This window comes from Anguilla anguilla, chromosome 3 (genome assembly GCF_013347855.1).
Source record: "Anguilla anguilla isolate fAngAng1 chromosome 3, fAngAng1.pri, whole genome shotgun sequence".
Classification (NCBI taxonomy): Eukaryota; Metazoa; Chordata; class Actinopteri; order Anguilliformes; family Anguillidae; genus Anguilla; species Anguilla anguilla.
In genome coordinates this window covers 67,044,517-67,070,239 of record NC_049203.1, presented here as the reverse complement: position 1 = coordinate 67,070,239, position 25,723 = coordinate 67,044,517, and the positions used below count along the sequence as shown (strand labels likewise).

Genomic DNA, 25,723 nt, shown 5'->3' with positions numbered 1-25,723 from the left:
TCTTCTCCTGCCGGTCTTTCAGACGCTTTTTTTTTTTTTATAAGGACTTTGTCTAGAAATGTGTCTTATTCATTTAACTCCCCTTGAGCAGAGAGAGAGAGGGAGATCTGAATTAACACCTGATGTGCAAAATGCACATTCGGCTGCTACTGTAAATGAACCTTTGCTCACATTTCACTCCAATCCGGTCATTAGCGAGCCATCTGGCAGCCCCTGACTGCCACTCGCGCACCTTTGCTTTCAAACAAAGGGCCTGCAAAATAGCTGGGTTTACTGTATGGAATATAACATCCAGGGTTCAACGAGCTTTCGCGTTAGTTATGGATTTACCCAGAATGCTCTAGGTTCGCCTTTATACATCTCCAACACAACGCTGTAGGCTCTTTGTCACAGATGCCCCCTGTGTGTGTGAGTTTACCCTAATTAAATATCAGAGGGCGCTTGGGAGGATGTGGAAAAGCAGAGCGATATTAAAATGCATCGCAATTTAAATTGTGCGGCTGGAAAAAAAAAAAAAAAAAAAAATCGTGATGGGCCAGGATTCTAAAAGCTTCCGTTTATTAGCGGTCCCGGTACAGTGAGATCTCAGCATTAAACAAATCATGGCGTTTTATATTAAATTACAAATACGCCCGCCATCTCCGCAAGTTGCGTAAACTCACAGTGATCTTTTCCCTAGGTTCATTTTTTTTACATCCAAAGAGAGAATTATACAACTGGCAGAGTGTGGAAGATACTGTCAGGGAGGCGCGGTATTAAAAGCATTAAAACATATTGCTGTGAAATTACATTTGGGTTTTATGTTAATAAATGACGGCAATTTCAGATCTCATGACAAATGGGCTATTCAATTTTACATCTTATTTAAAAAAAACAAAAAAAAAACATTTTTTTCCATTGCATTTTGCTTTTATATTAAACACTTGTCACATTGAGCCATATTTAATAATATGTCCTCATAACGACGCCAATGTCAAATTAAGAATCAGAACGCTTGCCAGCGACAGCTTGAGTCTCCCCACGGTCTTCTGCCTTCTGTGACCAAAGAAGAGTGGCTAGGGCTCCCTCCTCTGGTGAGAGGTCAGTATTACAGTGACATTGTGAACGCTTGACACGGTTCAATGCATTTTCAGCTGCTGCTCAGGTATAAAACCTTCAGATAATAGCAGCAGCACTCACCCCCTTTCAAAGTCAAAGACACCGGATAGTTTTGAAACTTCAACAGGATAACGTGTCACCCTCAATACATCTCAATCAAATGTCACAAGTATATTTAGATTGCATATCACTCAACATATGGAAATTGTGAAGAAAAAAAAAAAAAACTATTAGACTTTCATCACCGTGTACTTTTCAGCAGTCTTGCACCTCACACTGGTGACTATAATATTTGGAGTTCTGTGCGTGGAGGGCGTTGCTTCAAACAGACTTCAGATAAATCAACAACCAAACATTAAAAGCTTACCGTATTTTACACAATCAAGGAGTCCGTTTGTGACAGAAACAATTCCAACAGCTTGGGTAATTCTCCGTTTTATCTTGTCAGTGATTGTAAACAGTCTGGCATTGACGTGAGTGATCTGTTTCTCATCAGCAATGCGTGTTCCATTCAGCACCATTCAAGCGTTTTCCGACACACTCTTTTTTTCAGTTTGGCATCTCCAAGCCCACCTGAATTTGGAATGTCCAATTTACAAACTAGTGTGCACAAGTGCACTCACACGTGGCTACCGGCTCAGGAGAGTGAAAACAACTCGTGGTTCTCTCCCGATATCAGCCAGCTGCTTCTTTTCACACCGCAGCCACAAGCCGCACTTGTACAGAACGAGGAAGGAGGAGACCCAATCGTACGTGTGTGAAGGCCAAGCCACGGTACTCAGACAGCCACCAGGGGTCAATGAAGAGCAATGAACACTGCTGTGCCCGCCCACTGAATCCCTCACATTTATCCCTTGGGTGACGTGGAAGCTAACTGTCCGCTGCTCCTCTGGGGCTGATGGGACTGATCAGGTTCGGTCTGAGACCACGGTGGTCAGTTATTCGCCGCAAGCAGCGCTCATAGCTAACGAGCTACCCAGCAGGCCCGAGGCGCGCTTCCGTACGAGGATGTGCGAGAGGTACTGCTTTGGGTTCCTGGCCAGTGAGAAAAGGGTGGACCACTTAATCGGACACAGGCGTTGCCAGGAAACTGTTGCCAGGAGAGACTGACAGACTCTTGTGATGCGTCAGTGTGTCGTCACGCATAAGCATATGTGGGTTTTTTTTTGGGGGGGGGGGGGGTTTCTGCACAATAAGGTTTGATGTAGGAAGCGTCAACACGGCAGATGCCAAGGTGGACTACAGCCCTATTCGAAATAGATTAGTCTCACCCAGTGTGGTTCAAGGATTTAAGGAATTACCAACAGGATGTGTGGTTTTAATCCAGCATGGATCTGCAATGTCCATGCGTTTTACAGGTCGGAAAATTTAAGTCGTGGACGTCCTTCAGTAGTAGCAGTCCAGTTCAAATTGACACCTCAGGATTGCAATAACCCACAACATGCTTATTGGCGCCAGAGCACCGGGCAGTAGATGTTACCCAGAAGCGTTGATGACGTTTGCATCCAAGCTATTTGTAGTGATTTGGGGGGAAATTACAGAGATTACTTGTCGTGAATGAACGGGCCTGACAAATCACTTAAAGATTGATTTACCCGACGAACCCCTGATAAAACTAATCCAGTTCAAACAGGGCTTAAGTCAGACATGCTTAAATTTGGCCCCCGGGGACCAGTAGCGCTGTTGGTTTTCATTCTTCCCCTCAAACCAGGGACTGATTTAAACCTGACATAACCCCTGGCCAATCAGTGACATTATTGGACCATGAACAATCGGGAAAAAGAGAAAACAAGCAGTACTACTACTGACCCCAAAGGCCAGTTTTGAGTGTCCCTGGACTAAATGCTACCATGATCTCATGTGCATTCCCAGTGTACATTTTTGTACTGAAAAGTCTGTGACTCACCATGTAGGTTTTCAGGTAAAAACCCAGCAAAGTTTGATTGAAAAGTTAAAGTTTTCCTTTCGACTAGCCATGCGATTTCCAGGTAAAAACCTGAGCTATATTGGAGTCAACCATGTAGTATGTTAAAACGTCTCTCAACCCCAGATTTCAACTCCTCTAGACGTCTAGACGCCCCAGAACTTGAAGGCTGGTACATCGCCCCAGAACTTGAAGGCTGGTACATCGTCATGTCATTGTGTTTTTTATAAACAGATCTTTGACTTGGCACTAAACACATCATTGGACTAATCTGTGTCTGCTCATTTCCTGCTGGAATGTCTTTGTGTCACGGCGCACCGTGCTGCCCTAAATCAGGCATTCAGCACTATGCAACATGCACAGTCGACCCATTGTCTTTTATATGTGGAATATCTGGCTATGGCGATGACCAGTTAAATCTGCAGCTGCTTTAGATGCAGGGATGTGAGACTATGTGGATGCTGCAAATGCCTTATTTACTGGGGAATACTGATCTTTTTTAAGGGGGTGGGGGGGGGGGGGGGGGGGGGGGGGTGGCTACAGATATGTATGGTATATTCATGTGTATATATTTTTTTTTTTACAAAGAGCACGACATAGACTTAAATATAAATGTTTTATTATATTTATTAATGCCATTTACTCAACTGAACAGAATGTACTGTCTCAGAAGCATCAGAGCTCTCTCTCTCTCTTTCCCTCTCTCTCTTGGAAAAGTTTCAGCCAGATGTTTCATTATACTGTAACTCCAGGAAGTGTCCAACCCGTTGGGCAGGTGTGAAAGGAAAGTGTTCTTGAGGGGACGTCTTAATTGTCTTAATTTCATTTAAAAGAGGTCACGTGTTGACTTCTGCCACGAGGTAGGAAACGAACTAATCATGACATGGACCGAACCAGTCAATATCACTACATTGAGGATTGAGATTAAACTGTTCGTTCGTTTCGTCGTTGAAATTTTCTACGAATAAAAATACAACAACAAAAAAAAAACAAAAACAAATGAAAACTGCAATACTGTAACAAGAAAAAATAACACATTTTTCTTAAAAAAATAATAAAAATAAATAAACGTAATAAAAATGAATACGTTTCCTGTTTAAAGAAATGCATCGCTGTGTTTAATCTTGCCATCATATTTTTATTTATAATTACAATATTTGTTAAATATAGGATGCCACGGTCCGCGGTCCTAATTTGCAGCAGTAGAGACAGGTGCTTGCAGCGCAACAAATGCACATTTTGGCAGAGTCAGATAACCAATGGCGGAACGCGAGGCGTGGAGAAGGGCGGAGTTTGACCGTAGTAGCCGTACATCAGACCAATCAGACGGTTGGTGGGAGGGACAGTCATGTTGGAGGGAGTGTCTCCCACTCCCGAGCGTTCGCTGTGTACTCAAACTCAGCGGAGAGTAATGGCATGAGCAAACCATTGCAATCAGGACAAGCAAAAGCGCACCGTGGAAACTACGCTACTACTGCTTAAACTTATTTCATTGTGCATGATACCTAAAACAGGGCGAAGGCACCCGGAGGAAACGTTATAATCACATCGAAAATATTGTACATCGAAAACTGTCACACGCGGACGTTTCTTCGTTTTTTCAGCTAAAAAGAGGATATGTTGTTGGACATGTGAATTATAGGAGTTACTGCCACTCGCCCCCAAAATGAAGCTCGCCTCCTTACAGTATTTCTTCGGCTTTCTCTTCACTTCTGTCGTGGTTCGGGTGAGCTCTTCACAGTCAGGTGAGTGACAGTTGCCCTAATGTCTAGCGCGCGAGGTGCTTGTTTACTTGTGACTGCGTGTTTGTTATCGGTTGCGCTTAGGGACAGCGTGTTTGGGCTGTAAAAATGACCCGACTTCCAGATGGAATATTAAAATATATTGTGAGATATTTCACAGCGAGCTGAATGGTGTTGCTGTGTGTTTTTCGATAGATATCGCCTTGAAATCACTGCAGTGATTTTCGAATCTGAATCTTGATGAATAATTTTCTCTGTCGTACAGAAAAGGGCCACCGGAATTGTTGATTATCATGTAATTTACTAAAACGGCGCCTCAATTGCATTCCTTCTGGGCAACTGGAGGAGTCCCAAAGTAATTTCCCCTAATCCCTTTTCGTTGTGAATTCCTTAGTGTGTGGTTAAGAAGGGACTCTATGTATAGGCTACTGTGCGTTGAAAATGAACCTCAAATGAAATAAGGTGGGCTAACGCTTTGAACTCCGCACACAGAACGGCACTGTTGAATTCGCAAAGAACTGCATTGAATAATCAACACACGTGTCCCGTGGACACAGAAGAAGCTAGCCCAGTTCTTTTTTTCCTGTTTCTTTTTCTTCTTCGTATTCCCGTCCCTTGTGGGAAAAGGGGTTTAACCAGTCTGCTTGTTTTTCTTATCATTGCATTGCCAAGTGAACAATCGCTCCTGTCAGAGCGACTATTGTTGTCGGTGGTTTCTGTGAAATAACTTGGCTCGGTTTTTATGGCAAGTAGGCTACCTTGCATACCTTGAGTTGTTTTCATTTGCATATTATGTCCCGGATTAAGATATGTACTTGCTCCACCATCAGTCGTGTAAGACATTAATGGGCCGTAGGATCGTATAGCCTATAACAAGATAAGATCCCGTTCTTTCAGTATGTATATCCATAGGGACGTACAACACCTAATTCTTCATAATAGTAATCCTTTTTCCTTTTCTTCTTATACAACTGTAGTATTTTCAACTGTCGTTGCTGTAATAGTTGTGAACAATGTATAAACTTATAAACTATACGTTCTTTTTTTTCATAAAACGTGTTTTCATTTGTTTCGTTTATTTGTTCTCTCTCTTTTGGGACACATAAATCTGATATAGGGGAACTTTTGAATGCATTCTTCATGTTTATCGAAAAAGAACAGACACGTGTGTGAATGACCGGAATTTCGCTCAGTGCCAGTAGCTGGACGTAGTGATGCATTACAAAGTACCACGGACTACTGGTTTATTTTGCACAGGATTTTTTTGTTTGTTATTATTCTTCTTATTATACTCGTTATTAGCCTATAATAATTCTTCATCGTCCTATCTTTATTATTATTATTATTATGATTATTATTATTGTTATTGTTATTATTATTGCTGCTGTTGTTGTTAAAGATGAATTGCTTCAACAACTTTCTTGCTCATCAATCAACGGCTTGATGAACAGCTGTTCAAAGAACAAAACAGCTCGCGGAACAGGGTAGCAAATCTGAGCTCATCTGATTGTATGACCTTCATATAGTTTTAGAACAGAGGATCATGCTCACTTGGGATGTCAGTCCTTTGTTCTGCCTCAGTCTCGGATGCCTTATTTTGTGAAATGCCAAAGCAGTTGTGGATGGTTCCACACTGCATCGCAATGTATGTGATTTACAAACGTGTCCATTCGTGCACACGTAGTCGCCGGGAATATTTTGAGATTTGCTAATGGCTGCGTTTATCCACAGAGAAATTAAGTGGCGTTTTATTGCATGAAAGAATGCGACTCTCCACACGGTGGTAGTATGAACCGCACAGCCACCGTGAAACGCGTTGCCCCCCTAATTTCTACAGCCCAAGGCGACGACTGAATAGAGAGCCCCTTGTTTTTATTCTTTCGTCTTTTATTTATTTCAGGTGTGTCTAGTTTGTGCGTCCTGTTTAATTATAGCCAGGCCTATTGACTCCGGATGAATCGCGGCAGGCGGTGGTCGTTTACCGGCGGAATTTCTCCGATATTTCTTTTCAGGAGTTCAGTTGAAGAGTGTGTACGCTCCAGTGCGTTGAACCTGACAACAGCAAGTCGACTGTCCCATACGCTGCCTTAAAGTTATGTAGCGAATCCGTTAATGATGAGTCGGTTCCACACCTATCTGCTGTTCGTCTGTGCACTGGTGGCAGATGTGCAGGCATATATTTTCTCCGGAATACTCAACGGTGATTTTTTTTTTTTGTAGAAAATTAACTTCCTATGTTTAGCGCTTATCGTTCGCCGTGTCCTCGTGCGTTTGAGTCCAACCAAGTTTTATTCCGATTTATAACAAAGGTAACTTTCACAAATCCATCACCTATATCATCATCGTCATAACGGATATAGACTAGGTAACCAGCTGTATGCATTGCGAGTTTGTTTTAGCTCGGACCGCATGCTGTGGTGCAGTCAAATAGGCTATGCATTTTAGACGGTTCTCACATCAACGCGTTCAAGATTTTTAATGCAAACACTGCGTGCACGATGATGGTGAATTCATGAGACCTTTGTTTTTTTCCAGATTTTTTGTTAGTTAAATTAGGCCTATACAAATATAACACGCCAAACGCGAGACAGAATGGTTATTTTAGCTTGCATTACAACATCAACACATAATAATAATAATAATAAACAATAAACGGCAGCATTAGGCTATATCATTATAATTAGGTCTTATTTTTTTAGCATTGTGTAAAGCTTTGTATATTGGTATTGGTTCATGTCGGTTTATCTGTAGCCCAGCTCGTTGAGGAGCATCACGGCTCCACATCTTGTCTGTATTTTACACCGTTGTTTATTTTAACTGTCGGCATTACCCCGTGGCGTCTTCATGACAACAGAGTAATGAAACGGAATACGTCTCGTGAATGGTTCCGACGTGTGCACGAGCCCCCGCTGCATTAGCAGGGATGTTACAGGTGAATTATTGTTATGACGGGACCCTCAGAGCCTATTTTGCTAGTCGTCATGTTTACGGGAAAGGAGAGTGCATCAAGAAATCGTATCTAATCCCACAGTCTGCCAGGTTCAGCGAAGCAGGCAGCGGAGGAGACTGTGCAGTGATCTCTCAAGGCGTAGCCTATCTGCTTGAAGTTTATGAAACTGAAACGTAGCCTACATACTTAATTTTTCTGTCACCAAGTAGCCTGCTTTTAATATTCGTAGCTAAGGAACAGAAATACTACAAGCTAAAAGGGGCAGATCGCCAACTGAAGGCCTTTGCTCCCGAAAGCTGAGAGAGGACCCACACACACACGAACAAATAAAATACGAGTTAATTGATTTTTTAACACACACTGATACAATCTAAATTGTGACTGAAAATGTCAAATTTATTGTTAGTAAAATGTATTTGTTGAAAACAAATATGCCTAGGTTGTGCCTTGGGTTAGGAAACCCACGCAAAACTGGCAAGTCGATGCAATGTTAATTTTATCGCTTCTCTATCATACAATGATTATAATAAACGACTAGGGCTCTGTATTGCTGTCAGGGCGTTCAATATCGGGATGAGCACTTCATTCTTATTTCTTGTTTCAAAGGTGGCAATTTCACGCTAATCCACCTGATCCGTGAAAATGACGTGTTTAGCAACCGCTGCATTTCCTTTAGTAATTGACTCGAAATTCAGTGCCATTAAATGAATCCGACAGTCGGTTTGGCAGCCAACTTAGCCAGCACAGGGCCAAACGCGGGTCTTTAGTGTCGGAAACGAAGTGAGAGAAAACCAATTTGTTTCATCTCCTCGTTATCTGAGAGTTACGAGTGGGCCTTCCATTACGACGGCTAATTAATGAATGGATTACGAAAGCTGTCAATCGCGTGTTCACCTGCACCTTTCCGGCGGAGCTGCGACGCTGAGCGGTTCGGCGGTGGACGTGGTTTGTAGGAACGCTAATGGGAAATGAAATACAGAAACGATAACCCGAGACAGCCGGAGGGTGACAGGGTGTTGATTGAATTGGTTTTTGATGAAACAAATTAAGGGGCGTAGGGCGGTGGGGGGCGTTTGGAGCATGGTGACGGTGGAAGAGGAAACGTGGCGTCCGGGCCCGTCTTCTATTGGAAAAAATAAAATATTTTTGCGAGTATTTGTTAAGTTGCTTAATAGTATGAGTGATTTGATGCGTTGAATGTGTATGGAACTGCAGCTGTCTTATACCACACAGACTCTTTCAAACCACTTGAGTTAATGTTTAATGATCAGTCTTTATAAGTCAGCTCTAACTCATATGTATGATAAGCAAGTAATTTAAATGTGCTGAATCTGATTCAGTGAATACTTTGTTCCAAGGATTGCCAAGATTAGACTGCGTGTGGGTGTGTTTGTGTGAGCGCACAGCTTCAGTTGTAAATAAAAGCTGTCTCATGCCTTTTTCCGATTCTCATTTTATTTCATTCCGTTGGTTTATGTCGAATGATAAAAATTACCCTAATTTGTTTCCGCTCCTATAAAGCAATGAAAGGGAGAGTAATTCTATAATTTATTGGACTTTTGCGGGGAGAGCCTGGCTGGTTTATGCGTTTGCGGAGTACACTGAGTATGATAATAATGATGACGGTGATGGCGGCTCACAGTTGTGACAGTCTGGCAATATTCTGTTCAGCGTGTGACAGTTCATATGTGTGTGTGTGTGTGTGATCAAGACACCTTCAGCTTCTCCCAGGTTTTAATAGTGCAACGTGACTTGCTGTAATAAGACTGTGGTGAGAGCATCCTTGTAGTCTTATATTTTAATCTGTGGTGTGACATTTACCGGTGGAAGTTCAATAAAAACACGCGGAAGAGCAAAGCATTATAAATATCAGAATGATAACCCTCTCAGCTCGGTCTAAGATGCATCAGTGACCTGTCAGAATCACGGCAAGTGACAAATAGTCAGCAATAGTCAAGTATAAAGTTTTTGTTGATGAAACACTGATTTCTTTCTGTTCAAGAAAGGGATAAGATAAGATGTAACGGAGTGCCATTGTATATTTTATAACCATTGGCCCTCGTTCACAATACTTTTCTTAAATTATTCTTAATTTTGTTTTTTTAAAATGTTAATACAAAAAACCAACATGGGATTCATGATAGATGTGAAGACTCCTGTTTTTGTCCATATCCCAGGCGTATGAGATGATGAATGCTGACTGTTTGCAATACTGTTCATGTGATTAGCATAAGAAGACAGCAATGAATAAATAAGACAAAAAAACGAAAACGTTCTTACGCACATTGTATGATCAAATATGATTGTACACATTTTGTGAATGAAGCCCATTTTCTGCTGCTAAAAGAATCCTTCCCATAAACAAATAATTGTCATTTTGAAATTATTTTGTCATTTGAAATACAAGATGAAATACAATACTATGCCACACCGCACTTGAATGTGTTTCTTAAATGCCGTATTGTGAATGAATAATGAAGTGCTATTTCAGAAATCCCGGCTAAGTCCCTTTAGATCACATACTTGTTAACCACTGAATGTTAACCAAAACCCAAGGCCAATGTGTGTGTGTGTGTGTGTGTGTGTGTGTGTGTTTTCTGCACATTACATGACATGATTATTTAATTATTTCTCTGAGCTGACTGCTGCTTGCTACTGTACATACATAAACCGTGAATACTACTTATGTTGCCCGAGAGAGAGAGAGAGAGAGAAAGGGAGCATTTGTGCATGTGGGTGGGGCCATGATTCAATTAACATTTGCCATTAAATCTGGCTTATAAATCAAGGCAAGCGTTTCGTTTCATTCTTCAGACCGAATTTTGGTGCTTACTAAACTCAGCGAACTCCCTTCTGTGAAGCGTGCAATCAACTCTTGCATTTGATCGTAAGTCCCCGTTTGGGACGTATGTCGATTGAATTCTCCGGGTGCGGTGAGTGCACGGGGTCGGGGTGAACCGGCGTCGGGGTCGTTGAAGAGGGACGGTGACATCAGCAGTTTGCGCTGGAGGTTTCCAAGCGCCTGGCGACTCTCCGCCAGAACAGAATGTGAACAATCGCACAGGCCCGAGCACCGTGATCTCCGCTCGAACTCCTCTCTGCTCCGCGGAGATCAGGGGCTAATTTGTGTGGTCTTCTGCTTCTGGACCACGGGCTGTGGTCTTCGGAGAAATACAAGCAGCAGTCTGTTCGTAAACATGCAGCACGGGGCCTTTGCGATGATTGAGGCCCTGAGCTAATATTTTTCTGATAATTTCCTCTTTCTACCCCACATGGGACCGATATAAAAATATCACTTTTTAATTCCGAAACGTTTTTTTTTTTTTTTTCTTTGACCTTTCGTACAAAACATAGTTCCGTTTTCTTTTTTTTTCTTCTTTTTCCTTTTTAATAAAGTTGCATAAGCCTGCTTCTGCCGGCGCGCGCGTGTGTTTGTCTCTGGCGGAACACAGCGGAGGCGTGCGCTACGGAGTTCACGGCGCGTCCGAATGTTTGCACGCGGCGGCGAACGCGCCGGGCGCAGGAAGCCGCGGGAGAAGGGCTTTGTGGATCCCGCCGAGCCGGGGGGGGGGGTTAGGGGTTCAGATTCGGCAAACCCACACAGCAATAGCAACCATTCTTCACTGCCTACTCCTCCTTGCTTCTCTGTTCATTGTTGGGCAAGAAAATGAGGTTTGACCTCCTCGTCTCTTGTTCTTTGTCGAGGGTGGGGTGTGTATTAGGGGGGGGGGGGGTTGGCGACGGACATTGATTCCGCCATGCCCCCCCCCCCCCCTTCCCTTTTTTTTCTCAGAGCCCCGGCGGGTGTGTGAGAAAGCACACCGCCGATGTCCCCCTTTCAGGAGTAACATATATCCCTGTCCCCCTCTCTCTCTCTCTCCTTATTTAAACTCCAGAGAAAAACCCGGCAGCATCTTCTGCAGTCTGCTTCGGGATTTGAGGAGGGGGGGAGGTGTAAAGGGGAGGGGGGGGTGGTGGTGGCAATTGACCGTGGCTGTAATCCATCCAGACGGAACAACCCCGCTCCCCCCCCCCCGCTTTTTGAAAGAATGCGGTGCGGATGCGAAAGGGCCGGGACGATGTCTCTTCAGTGGCTGGAGGATTTGTTTTCTCCTCCACTTGTAATTCCTCCCAGGAGCTCGAGCCCTCCCCGCGGGCAGGAGAGCCGGTTGACCCCTCTCCCACCTCCCCCCCCCCCCCCCCCCCCACCTCCCCGCTGGCCCTCCTCACTTCAGCTCCTCTCCGCTTCCCGGCCTGTCCGTCCCCTGGACCACAGACACCACGTCCCCCACGCGTTGTGCCAGCGTTTCCCTAACGTTCTGCATTGGTTGGAAATGGGCTGCTCTCTCCCACAGCAGCAAACGTAGCCTCTGTTCACAGCCTGCTTGGGCCCAAGTAGGAAGGGCGTTTCTCCAAGTTATGCCTACATTGCTAGGTAACCAATCACAGGCTAGTATATTCAAGATATATATTAAGATATTTTATACATGTTACCATATCTCTACTCTGCGATGGATTGGTGGCCTGTCCAGAGTACAGTCGTGCCTCTCGCCCAATGCACGCTGGGATAGGCTCCAGCATCCGTGACCCTGCCCAGGATAAGGGGGTATAGATAATGGATGGATGGATATGGTAAATGGTAAATGGGCTGCATTTATATAGCGCTTTTATCCAAAGCGCTTTTACAATTGATTCCTCTCATTCACCAGAGCAATTAGGGGTTAGGTGTCTTGCTCAGGGACACTTCGACACGCCCAGGGCGGGGATCGAACCGGCAACCCTCCGACTGCCAGACAACCGCTCTCACCTCCTGAGCTATGTCGCCCCCAGATATCCCTACTGCTACATGTTTCTGAACACATGCACGTACGTAGACACCGTTGAACAGCATATGCAGTATGTACGGAATAGTGATTGCATGAATTGTGTTGATATTTTTGAATTGACCTTTGGTCTGTAATAACTACTGTGTACCTACGACGCTACAGTATAGTGTGCGTTAAGCCTTACCCAGATTTCCCTAGTTATGGTTACGTGTGCGAAATTACAGTCAGGCAGGCAGTACTGTGCTAATATGTGTACAGTGAGCGCAGCTTCCGTTCGTCACAGATGTCCTTGCATTACAATGTCTTAATCGAATTGCGAAATACCAGCGTGGAAGAAGCTATATTCGGCTGGTAATTTATCGCATTTGTGAATTACAGATTGCGTAATTGTACCTGACCTCGGGCTTGCCGCACGTGAGCCGGGTGAAGGCGGTGATTCTCATTACCGTTACGCGTGATTGCCTGCTGGAATGTATTTTCCCCCCCCCCACCCTCCTCTCTATCTCTCCCTCTTTCCTCCTCACTCATCTGCACATCCCTCTCTCCCTCTCTTCATCTCTCATACTGTCTCTTACTCCCCCCCATCGCACCCCTATCAATAACCCCCCCCCACCCCCCACACACGCACACTCTTTTTTTGAGAAATATTAGCCATCAAATTCCCCCTTGCTTCCTTTCGCTGAGTTTAAATATTTAAATATGTGCAGCGTTTTGTCCATTTTCCTGCATATCATATCCTCATTTTTTTAAATTCTCAGGCACATCAAAAAAAATGTTTTTTCTTCCTTCAATTTTCCCAACACAGCCACCTGGTCACGCGAAGTTTTGAAAAAGCTGTATCAGCGGTTGAGTTATATGAACTATTTACTGTGCATAGAGCTGAATGGAAATATGGGGGGGGTGGGGGGAAGATACACAATAACAAAACATGGGCCTGAAAGGTTCAGCAAGGCTCCAATAATTCACTGCGTAAACACAGATGGGTCAACTGCAGTTTGCTTAGCTGGAGTTTAAACCGCAGGCTTTAAGCCCCCTAGACCACAGAACTGCATGACACCTGGAGCGGCTATCCAGGTCTGTGTGAAATATGGCTCGGCCACTCCAGTTGCTGTGGATCAGGGGTTTAAACCCGAGGTGAGAAAAACTCCAGCTGAGCACATTTGCACGTCTGCAATTGACGCAGATGAGTGTAAAAATATGTGAATACCCCAAAAATGTCGATGGCGCCTTTCTCTGGCTCATCGGTGAAGTTGCACGCGTGTCTGTAGGGTCTGGCTGTCCCCGAGCGAGTTGCCATGGCGAGATGTTGAGGTGCAGAGCTCTGGCGTCGGCGTGCGGTTTGGAAGGATCCCCCGTCCTCAGCCTCCGCCTCCCTGCTGCCGCTGAAACTGACGCGGAGTTGAGCTGCTTCCACGGCCGGGATCGTTTCTCTCTCTTTAATTATGACATCCCGGTTTATTAAGGAGAGAGCTGTACTGGGGCACGTTTGCCGCGGAGGGGGATGCGTGGGGGAGGAATCGCGCCCCCCTCTCCACTCTGACATCTGCATGGAAGGGGGTGTGCTGGAGCTGGGGGAGGCCAGGAGGAGGCAGAGGTACAGGGGCAGCAGGGCTAGAGACAGAGGTAGTGTTCGGGGCAGTACTGGGGGTTGGGGCAGTAGAGGGGTAGTGATTGGGGCAGTACTGGGGGTTGAGGCAGTAGAGGGGTAGCAAATGGGACAGTATTAGGATTATGGGGCATTACCAGAGGTAGCACAAGTTCAGTGAATGGGGCAATAGAGGGGTTTTGGAGGCAGTAGAGCAGTAGTAACAGGGGCAATGGACGGTGGAAGAGGTGGTGGCGGCCGTGGTGCAAGGACAGGTCCGGTGTCCAGTGGGGACAGGTGGAGACTGGAGACACCAGTGTAATCCGGCTCTGACCCTAACCCTGACCACCCCCCTCCCAGCCCCCCCCCCCACCCAACCCAAGCCTGCCAGTGTAGGATTACTGGCTCTGCCTCTGTGACGGCGCTCCAGGTGTTCACAGGACAGCGGGCTTCACCCCACGCGAGCGCCATCCCGCCATCCCGCCATCCCGCTGGGGGGGTAATTGTGCGTGTGCGCGTGCCTCTGCTACCGCTTCCCCGTGTTCCTCTCTGCATAGTAAACACCGCCGGCCCCCCTACCCCCCGTCCCCCCGTCCCCTCGTCCTGCCCCCCCCCCCCCCCCCGTTTTACATTCCAATTTTCTGGCTAACCTCCCGATTAACCAATGTCCTCTCATTTTCTGCTCGCAGATCGTTTGCAAGAGCAAAAATAGTAAAATGTGACCTTAAAAAATAAATAAACACAGGCCCCAGTATTGAGTGCACACTACAGAACCGACCGATATTTCAAATTTCTCTGAATGTATTCTTAGTTTTATTTTTATTTCTTTCAAAACTGTCTAAATTGATAAACGCAATTGCTGTTTTTTTTGTTGTTGTTGTTGTTGTTTGCTCTGCATTTAGTCTTTAAAAGCCACAGATAAGTTTTATGGGCATCTGTTCATCGGAACAAGAGCAATATCCTTTCCAGCTGCTAACGCTGATTAAGTGAGCCGCGGTCCTCCAGATCCGAAAATGTTTTTAATTAACGTTCTTTTGTAATTATCACTCCCCGCCTCGGGCGTCGTATCGATCGGCCATCTTGCGGCTCGTGAGATTGATTCATTCGTCCGGATTCCCCGGCGCAATAACAACTCCATCACGATAAAACTTTATTGCGTTCCCCTCCTTCGAGCCGGGCGGCTTTTTTGCGTCCGGCCCGCTCGTGCGCGCGGCGCAGCGCTCGCCGAACTCGACGCGACGCCGAGTCCTGCCGACCGCGATTGGCTCGCGCGGAGGAGGAGGAGGCGCTGCGCCGCGCCGCGGGGCGAGGAAGCCGCTTGTTCGTTAGCGACGCTTGGATACGGCGCGTGCGGCGACGGCGGCGACGGCGGCGACGGCGGGGGGGAGGACGAATGCGTTCGTCAGGCACCTGCGGGGCGTCCTCTCCCCGCCTCTCTCTCTCTCTGTGTGAGCGGCGGTACTGCGTGGTACACCCCCCCCCCCCCCCCCGGCCCGGGTCAGAGCTGCCGGTCGAAATGAACGAGCGAGCGCGTGCGTGCGCGGTCGAGCTAGCGGTTCTCGCGCGCTCAAAACTGCGCCGACCGGAGCGCTCAGGATCAGAAAGTGATTTTGATTTTGAGCCTCCCTTGCTCCCGCGTTTCCAAGAACCGCAACGGCTGAGTGGGAGGAGATCAGGAGACAGCGATTCATGTCAGGCCAGCTGTTCAGCAGTTACGCTGTGAGACTCGTGCTGCGTGCGTTTTGTCCTGGGGCGGCCACCTCTGCGTTCGTTTTCTGGCCTTATTCATTGAGCTCGTTTGTTTTTTTTTTTTTTTTTTTGGATCCTGCTTTCGTCTCAAATGGAGAATGAAGGGGCGTGGTGTGGATGGAAAAAATCACAATGACTGCACCGGGGTGGCTTTCCTTTGGCGCTGTGTGTGTGTGTGTGTGTGTGTGAGAGTGTGTGGTTCTGTATGTCTGTGTGTATGCTTGTGTGTGTGTGTGTGAGAGAGAGAGAGAGAGAGCATGTGAGAGACAGAGAGAGAGAGAGCATGTGAGAGAGAGAGAGAGAGAGCATGTGAGAGAGAGAGAGAGAGAGAGAGAGAGCATGTGAGAGAGAGAGAGAGCATGTGAGAGAGAGAGAGAGAGAGAGAGAGAGATATCCAGCCTCTCTCGCCTCCTCGGTCGTCCCGCACACTAGGCTGCAGATAAGGCCACTCCAGGGTCCTGACGTATGAGTCTGCTGCTGAGAGATCCAGCCTCTATCTGCTGCTGTTTGACTGGCTTATTATCACCAGAGTGTGACCACATTACCCACAAGCCCCCTCTGATTCCTACACCGTTCCTCCCGTTGCCGCGGTAGCGCAGTAACAGCCAATGATCAGTGGGAGCGGCCACGGACCGGACTGGCCAGAGAGGCTCAAAATGGCACCGAGTCATTTCAAAGGATTTACGTCCACTACGGTGGGCATGGCCCCTTTTGATCCCCTCCCTGCCCGACGTCATAAATAAGAGCGGAGGGAACAGTAACCGCGTTGAGGCTAGATTGTAAAAAGATCCGTCACCACGGGAGGCAATTATCAGGCTAAGTGGGCCCTGGTGGGGGGTAAATCACGAAGAGAGCACTGTGTGCTGGGTGCTGTTTATTACTGTTAAACTTACGCAGGGATTTTCTGTTTGCTTTTTGTATTTTCAGTAACTGTGCTTCTCATAATAAAAATGCTTTAAAAAGCCATTTAAAGCATGTTGAGGAAATAGGCGGATTTTTTGGGGGTGATGCACGCGCTGCAGTGTGTGACTTGTGCGCACCGGCTGGCTGTTTCAGTGACAGTCAGCAATAATTCACTGAGCTAAATGAAGAAGGTCAAAGGTCAGCAGAGCCCTGTGGGGCTAGCTGGTGCTGACTAGCTGTGTATGTGGCAGGCCAGGGGTGGTTTGGGGTCCCCCCCTCCCCGGCTGGACAGGCTGCCAGTGAGCGTGTCACTCTGTGAGTGTGTCCCTGGTGGGTGGGGGCCAGGACACGGGGGGGGGGGGGGGTGCTCTCTGAAACCCCCCCTCCTTTCTGGTCGATGATGTCATTGAGTAGCAGCTCGCTCACGTGGCCTGACGGGTTTCACTCAGAATTGCACTCTCCTGCTTAAGATGTGTTAGAGCTGTTAGCATAGCCTATGGTCACACGGCAGTTACTACATTGTTATACACGTGTTACGCGGGAATCTATTACTGTGTTATTGCGCTTCAGCTATCCCACGTCCAGTATATGGCCAACTCGGTAGAAAAACAAAAAACTCGGGCACTTACTTAGGCATATTTCTCTCCCATTACTAATAAAAGCGCTCTTCTGACAGCGTGCTAATGAAAGCAGAAATAATTTGCTGCCAAACCGTGAGCTCTTTTTGTGTTGAGCTAGCGGTTAGCGGTTAGCGGCGGCGGTGCCGAAGCCTCTTCCCCGCTCTCTTAATGACCGTTTAAAGCTGTTCAAACGGCGGCCATTATGCACACGCAAAGGTTATTCTTTTTATTTATTTATTATTATTATTACATCAGTCCTCACCCAGGATAACCTTTCTTTAGCTGTTTATTTTGGTTTATGTTTTTTTCTTTTTTTTTTTTTTTTAAACATTGCCAAAGGAATTAACTTTCTGTACATACAACAGGAAAAACAGGCTATGCCTCTGTTGCATTGTGTGAGACTCTACCACTCCACTGTGCATGTACTAGTGTTATAGTACACACCCTGGTGAAGCGTGTAAGACTCTTTATCACTTTCTAGTACATGCATTAATACTACGGTATACACCCTGGTTGAGTGTGTAAACTCTATACCAATCTGCTGGGAATGCTTTAGTATATTCCCTCCTTAAGTGTGCAAGACCACTTTTTTGTGCATGTGCTAGCAATTACTCTGTTTCACAGAGCACGCCTCTGTGTTGCTGTCCTGTGAACACACTAAGAAACCTCCTAGTTTCACTTTCTAAGCTTTGTGTGCAGGTGTCTGTGTCCCATGGTTTAACAGACATGCCCTCCGCAGGTTTCAGCTGACCAAATCAGCACCCCTAATGCTCTGAAATAATGGTTCCTGGACGCTTGATACAGTTCTCCTAAAGTTAAAGTTTTGATCCAGCAGCAGAGTTAGCGTTTCGGCTACCAGCGAGTCGTTCTGTTGAAGGCGGGCTGTTAGCCGAAACAGTCTCACCGTCGCTGGATTAAAACTTTAATCTTAGAGCATTATATCAAGCGTGCGAATCTCGTGCTCTCAGTTTAAACTCTTTTGTCGAGGCAGCTTGAGCGACTGCGTTGGTGCGCGTGCGTTTCTTAGGACGTTGCCATACCCTACACCTGCTGTCTGGTGAGTGGAGGTGCCGGGTCACGGCCGGGTTGGAAAATTCGGACCCAGAGCGCAGGGTCGCTGATCCGGGCCGTCGGAAAACGAGCAGCACCGTCCACAGAGCCGAGCGGCCTCTCCTCCGCGAAAGCACGGAGGACGCTTTTGTAAAAAAAAAAAAGTAAAATAAAATAAAATAAAAAAATATTGCAGCTCTTTCCCGTCGAAATGTCAGCCAGCGCCTTTTCAGAAGCGGAGATTGTCAGCGTACAATTAGGGACGACAGGAAGCCTTTTTTACAAAGCGCGGTTCGGGAGGATTTACCAAACGCCGCTTTTCTTCGGAGGAGAGGGTAGTCTGCTCTGTGACTGACAGCGCCAGTCTGCTAATCCCCGGCACGCCGGTTTGTTGAGTTAGCGCGTCTGAACGTTGCGCCTTTTTTTTTTTTCTTTTTTCATTTTTCACGCTTTTCTTCTTTTCCTTTGTACGTCCCCACAAAAGGGACGGATTAGAATGACAATAAAATTTGTCTAATCTCCACAAAGGCGCGCTCATTACCGCAATGTAAAGAATTAAAAAAGCAATACAATTGCTCCACTATAATTCCCCGTCTCTGCCTGCTATTCTCCCAGAAGAGTGGTTGACAACAGAATGATTTGTTTTATTTTCTCTCTTTTTTTTTTCCTCCTCTTGCTTCCCTGGCTAATCAAATGAACAAATAAAGACTAATAATAGGTTGGCAAACTTCGGGGGTGGGTGGGTGGGGGGGAGGGACGTCACTCTGAAAGAGCTTTTCATGTGCTTTGTGTAGAATGTGCTTCAGAGCATATTCAATTTTTTTTTTACCCCTCTATTGTAATCCATTTGAAAATATTCACTGCTAATCTGCATTTACAATGTAATTACAGCAGGGTTCTGAGTGATATTGACTGCTCTGAGAACAGTCAAAGACTGCTCTGTCCAACTTATACTTCATTTTCATTTGGCTGTTTAAACCAGCAAGAGCAAGTGTGAAGCGAGCTAAATTCATTGTTATTTTTTTTTTCTCTCTCTGCAGTTTAGGACATTTTTACTGGCCTTGGAACTGTCATCACAAGTAGAAAGGAGCTCCTCTTCCTCCGAGTGAGAGAGAGCTCCTGTTGTGTTTTTCGCGGGTGGCATTGTTATCTTTCTTTCCCGATATTGGTATGCTATAATGGATGCCTCCTGTGATGTAGGTGCGCAGGCATCGTTTTTTTATTTTTTGTTGTTGTTGTTGTTTTTTTTCCCCGGCGCCTCACCGTTAAAAACGATTGCGCGAAGGCGTCGAGGCGACGTTCAACGATAACGATAACAAATTTCCGCGGCGTAAATAGCTTCGGTATCGGTACAGGGGAAGGGGAAGGGGAGCGAAACGAGCGGTGGAAGCTAATGAAGGCCTCGCCGTGAACGGGGGTTGTGAGGGGGGGGGGGGTGACGAGGGGGGGGGGGGGTGATGGGGGGGGGGGGGTCTCCAGTCGTAAAAGGAAGCGGCGGTGGCGGTGTAACGGTCGACGGCTCTCGGCGAGCCAGCGCTCGCGCACCCAGCCGTTTTGTCCTTTTAAACGCTCCTTTTGCGTCGGTGACCTGTAATAAACGAGCGTGCGGCGGGAAGTGGCAGCTCAGAAGAGGCACCGGGGAGTGTGGGAATTTAGAGAGAGAGAGGGAGGGAGAGAGGGAGAGGGAGGGAGAGAAAGAGGGGGAGGCTGTTCCTTTTTTTGTGTTGTGCATGAGAGAGAGAGAGAAACTGAGAGAGAGAGGGAGGAGAAAGAGAGACAGAGAGAAGGGGGGATAGAGAGAGGAACAGGGAGAGAGGGAGGAGAGAGAGCACACTTGAGGGGGGAGAGGAGGCGAGAGAGAGAGGAACAGAGAGAGAGAGAGAGAGATTGAGAGGGGGAGAGAGAGAGGAACAGAGAGAGAGAGAGAGAGAGGGAGAGAGAGATTGAGAGGGGGAGAGAGAGAGGAACAGAGAAAGAGAGAGAGATTGAGAGGGGGAGAGAGAGAGGAACAGAGAGAGAGAGAGAGAGAGATTGAGAGGGGGAGAGAGAGAGGAACAGAGAGAGAGAGAGAGAGAGAGAGATTGAGAGGAGGAGAGAGAGAGGAGCAGAGAGAGAGAGAGAGAGTTGCTGTGTGCGGGCAGACGTGGCAGGTGAGGGATTGAGAGCGGATGTGTAATGTGCCGTTGCGTCTTGCCTCGGTGTGCGGCGCTGGGTCCTGCGTGCGGGTAATCGCTGTCTGTCTCCTGATTGGCTCCGCCCGCACAGAGCAGGCAGTCGTCTCCCAGGCCGGCAGGAGTAACGGGCTCCTTTAGCAGGGAGAGCAGCTACACCGGGAGAGAACAGCCGTGCGTCTGGCAGAGATGAAGCGGCACCATTTGTAAGGGGGAACACCCACACCTGCTTCCAGTGACACAGCACAGTTGTTGTTGTTTTTTTTCCCCGGCGCCTCACCGTTAAAAACGATTGCGCGAAGGCGTCGAGGCGACGTTCAACGATAACGATAACAAATTTCCGCGGCGTAAATAGCTTCGGTATCGGTACAGGGGAAGGGGAAGGGGAGCGAACGAGCGGTGGAAGCTAATGAAGGCCTCGCCGTGAACGGGGGTTGTGAGGGGGGGGGGGGTGACGAGGGGGGGGGGGGGGGTGATGGGGGGGGGGGTCTCCAGTCGTAAAAGGAAGCGGCGGTGGCGGTGTAACGGTCGACGGCTCTCGGCGAGCCAGCGCTCGCGCACCCAGCCGTTTTGTCCTTTTAAACGCTCCTTTTGCGTCGGTGACCTGTAATAAACGAGCGTGCGGCGGGAAGTGGCAGCTCAGAAGAGGCACCGGGGAGTGTGGGAATTTAGAGAGAGAGAGGGAGGGAGAGAGGGAGAGGGAGGGAGAGAAAGAGGGGGAGGCTGTTCCTTTTTTTGTGTTGTGCATGAGAGAGAGAGAGAAACTGAGAGAGAGAGGGAGAGCGGATGTGTAATGTGCCGTTGCGTCTTGCCTCGGTGTGCGGCGCTGGGTCCTGCGTGCGGGTAATCGCTGTCTGTCTCCTGATTGGCTCCGCCCGCACAGAGCAGGCAGTCGTCTCCCAGGCCGGCAGGAGTAACGGGCTCCTTTAGCAGGGAGAGCAGCTACACCGGGAGAGAACAGCCGTGCGTCTGGCAGAGATGAAGCGGCACCATTTGTAAGGGGGAACACCCACACCTGCTTCCAGTGACACAGCACAGCGCTGCAGTGAAGCACAGATCAGCGCAGCTCAGCACAGTAAAGCACAGTTCAGCGCAGCTCAGCACAGTACAGCACAGTTCAGCTCAGCATGGCTCAGCACAGCACATCACAGCACAGCCCAGTACAGTAAAGCACAGCACAGCTCAGCACATCATAGCACAGACCAGCACAGTAAAGCACAGTCCAGCTCAGCTCAGCTCAGCACAGCACAGCTCAGCACATCACAGCACAGACCAGCACAGTAAAGCACAGTCCAGCTCAGCTCAGCACAGCACAGCTCAGCACATCACAGCACAGACCAGCACAGTAAAGCACAGTCCAGCTCACTGCTCCTCATCATCCTCATGATCAGATCATCAGAGCAGCAGCTTGATAAGTCTTATCTTGATAAGCACATGCTAGGTCACTTTAAGTCACCTAGCATGTACAGGCTGCAGATTCATGTTCTGTGTGTGTGTGAGAGTGTGTGTGTGTGTATGTGTGTGAGAGTGGAGAGTGTATGTGTGTGTGTGTGTGTGTGTGTGTGTGAGAGTGTGTGTGTGTATGCGTGTGAGAGTGGAGAGTGTATGTGCGTGTGTGTGTGAGAGTGTGTGAGTGTGTGTGTGTGTGTGTGTGTGTGTGTGCGTGTGTGTGTGAGTGAGAGCGTGTGTGTGTGTGTGTGTGTGTATGTGTGTGAGAGTGGAGAGTGTATGTGCGTGTGTGTGTGAGAGTGTGTGTGTGTGTGTGTGTGTGTGCATGTGTGTGTGAGTGAGAGCGTGTGTGTGTGTGTGTGTATGTGTGTGAGAGTGGAGAGTGTATGTGCGTGTGTGTGTGAGAGTGTGTGTGTGTGTGTGTGTGTGTGTGCGTGTGTGTGTGAGTGAGAGCGTGTGCGTGCGTGTGTGTGTGTGTGTGAGAGAGTGTGTGTGTGTGTGTGTGAGAGAGTGGAGAGTGGAGAGTGTGTGTGCGTGTTTGAGAGTGTGTGTGTGTGTGTGTGTGAGAGTGTGTGTGCGTGTACATGATTGTGTGTGTGTGCGTGTTTTGTGTGTATGAGACAGTGCAGTAAAAAGTCAGTGGGCTCCTCGTTTGAACAACCAGTCATGGCGGCTTAGCCCATTTAGACCCAAGAAGACCCAACAGAAGAGGAACTGCCGACACGTCCCGGCTGCGTGTGTGCTACAGAGCCCCCAGCAGCGGGGAACCCCCAGACCGCCCTGAAACGAGGGACCCAGAGAGAGGTGTGGGAAAAGGAGGGTGAGGAGGAAATAAAATGATATTAAGTCAGGTCGCGGGGGGGCGAGTCCGCTGTGGGTGAACTCCGGAAATTCGCTGTGAACATGATGGATTTTGGAGCAGGCAGGCTTAGCCCCAGACTAGACCGGGCAGAGAACATCAGGGTGCGTCAGACACCGCGCGTGTGCAAGGATGAGGCTTTAAAAAAAAAGAGAAGAAAAAAAGTAATGCTTCTTTCTCTTCACTGCCTCTTAAGCACATGAAATATGTATTTTAAGAATTCCATCTCCGTCTGCAAATGAGAGAGAGGGAGAGAGAGGAAAAGGGAGAGAGAGGGTGAGAGAGGGATAGGGAGGGAGAAAGAAAGAGAGGAGAGAGAAAGAGAGAAAGCGAGGGAAAGAGAGGGAGAGTGGGAAAGGGAGAGAGGGAACAAGAGAGGGAAAGAGGGAGAAAGAGAGAGAAAGCAAGGGTAAGAGCGAGAGGGGGGAAGCGAGGGAAAGCAAGAGAGAAATAGAGAGTGAGAGCGAGGAAGAGAGAGGGAAAGGCAGAGGGACTGCGAGCGAGAGGGTGTGAGAAAGAGAGCGAAAGAGAGAGAGAGAGAGATGGAGGAGTAATGACACGGCAGGTTCAATGTCAGCGTGGCCGTGTTGCCCCCCCCCCCCCCCATCCCCCCGGTGATCGTTTACCTGTGACAGTGGCACTCAATCTTAAACACTGCCCACCGCTCCGTGCCCCCCTTCCGTTGGCACGGGGGGGGGGGGGGGGGGGTAAAAGAGGGGGAGAAAGCTGGAGCGACGCACCGTTACCTGTGCCATTCCTGGAGAATAATGTGCACTGCCACCGTGGGCCAGAGGCACCTTTAACCATTAGCGTGTCTTTGTGAAAACAGCCGGGGACCGCGAGTACAAGTTCCCGCCGTCACCCCCCCCCCCCCTTCAACCCCCCCCCCAAAACAAGCCTGCCCACTTTGCTCTACTGAGTCTGGAACAGTATCCCCCCTGGCAAGGTGAAGTGATGCTGATACAGACAGGATCGTTTGCACAGGACGGGTGGGGGGCGGCTGGGGGGGGGGGGGAGAAAGTCTCTAATTTTAGCTGGTTAGTCTATGAGGCGATTTGAGAGCAGGGGGAGAGGGGGTGGTGGAGGAGGTGGGGAGGGGGCACGGGGAGGGAGGGAGTAGAGATTCCCAGGATTGTGGGTACAGTCGCCTCGATCACGTGACCCAGCAGGTCCAATTAATCACGGCGCCCTGGGGGAGCGGCGTCTGACAGGAGCGCTTTATTCTGCGGCGGGGCGGAGCTGCTCTCGCCGTCTGAGGCTGCCCGTTTAAAAAAAAACAACAAAAAAAAACCCCGCAGTGCCTTTCAGGGGCGAAGGGACGTCCCCTCGCCCTGCTGGGCCGCGGCGTTGTTTTCGGAAACGCGCCGCTCGCTTCCGTCCGTTTCTCGCGGGAAAGTTACGGACCGCGTCTGAGCACCGGCTCCTCCTCTCTGTTCAGCGCATCAGTCAACTCGTTTCAAAAGGGGGGGGCGGCCATTTTGAAAAGCTTTTTTTGTTTGAACTACTTGACGGCCGTCTCCGTGCTTACGGGACGCGGTGCTGAGCCTCCGTTTTGTGGTCTCCCCCTGTACCCCTCTCTCCCTCTCCCCCTCTCCTCCTCTACCCCTCTCCCCCTCTCCCCCTCTCTCCCTCCCCCTCTCCCTCTCCTCCTCTCTCCCTCTCCCCCTTTACCCCTCTCTCCCTCTCCCCCTCTCCTCCTCTACCCCTCTCTCCCTCTCTCCCTCTCCTCCTCTACCCCTCTACCCCTGTCTCCCACTCTCTCCCTCTCCCCCTCTCCCCCTCTACCCCTCTACCCCTGTCTCCCACTCTCTCCCTCTCCCCCTCTCCCCCTCTCCCACTCTCTCCCTCTCCCCCTCTCCCCCTCTCCCACTCTCTCCCTCTCTCCCTCTCCCCCTCTCCCCCTCTCTCCCTCTCTCCCTCTCTCCCTCTCTCCCTCTCTCCCTCTACCCCTCTCTCCCTCTCTCCCTCTCCCGAACGGACAGGTAGATCTCTACGCTTTCCCGACTGATTGATTCAAAGCCAGAATGCCCCGGGTAGCAAGGGAACAGAACAAGGACAACGGGGGGGGGGGGGGGGGGGGGGGGGGGGGGGGGTGATCTGGGAGGGAGGGGGGGTTAATCACCATCGTCTGTCCGTGGCGGGCCCTGCTGCAGTGCGGTGAGGTCAGGTGACCCAGCGACCGAGAGGAGGTTGTCTCCTCAGTGCGTTAATACTGTCCACACTCACCGGTGAGCCTCATCATTGGCTGCTTATGTAGATCGTTGAGTATAACATAAATGTCCCTGCATGTCCCTCCTTGTGCTGAGTGTTGAGTTTGACAACACGGCTGCAGGTCCCTAGAGTCAATGCTTCTTGTGCTGAGTGTTGAGTTTAACAACATTGCTGGTCTTCGCGAGGAGACCGGCGCGGTAGCTGGAGCAAAACCGGCTTGCTTCTGATTGGCTCCCCGCTGCTCTTTTCGCTGCGTTGACCTGCGTCCGCTCGGCTGTGCGGCGTCGCTGCGGATTGGCCCGTTTGCAGGCGAGCTGTGGGCGGAGCTGGCAGCCGGTTAAACCGTCGCTTCTGTCAAACACAGATTCTGTTTCTTCCGTTTCTCCGAGGAAAAGCTCAGCTTTGGTCTGAACCAAGTCTGAACCCCAGCCCTGATCTTAGAGAGCTGCAGGAAGTGCTGGTTTTCAGTTAATAATTGATCAGATAAAGCGTTTGTTTGCGCAGTTAACTCACGGTAAACTGTTTTTTTTTGGCTCAGAACTGGTTGATGATTTTTAAGATGGAAACAGAACCAGGCAGCCCATGT

General features: G+C 48.6%; 1 protein-coding gene across 4 annotated transcripts in view; it reads left to right on the top strand.

Moving 5' to 3' along the window:
- The first annotated feature begins 4,398 nt into the window (after positions 1-4,398).
- The window catches only part of LOC118223252 (receptor tyrosine-protein kinase erbB-4-like), a 366,133-nt gene continuing 344,808 nt past the window's right edge, over positions 4,399-25,723 (top strand). For all 4 annotated transcript variants that reach the window (XM_035409520.1, XM_035409521.1, XM_035409517.1 and 1 more), the window contains exon 1: positions 4,399-4,767. In XM_035409520.1, coding sequence (XP_035265411.1) covers positions 4,689-4,767 — 79 coding nt within the window. In that variant the 5' untranslated portion in view covers positions 4,399-4,688. The remainder of the gene's footprint in view (positions 4,768-25,723) is intronic.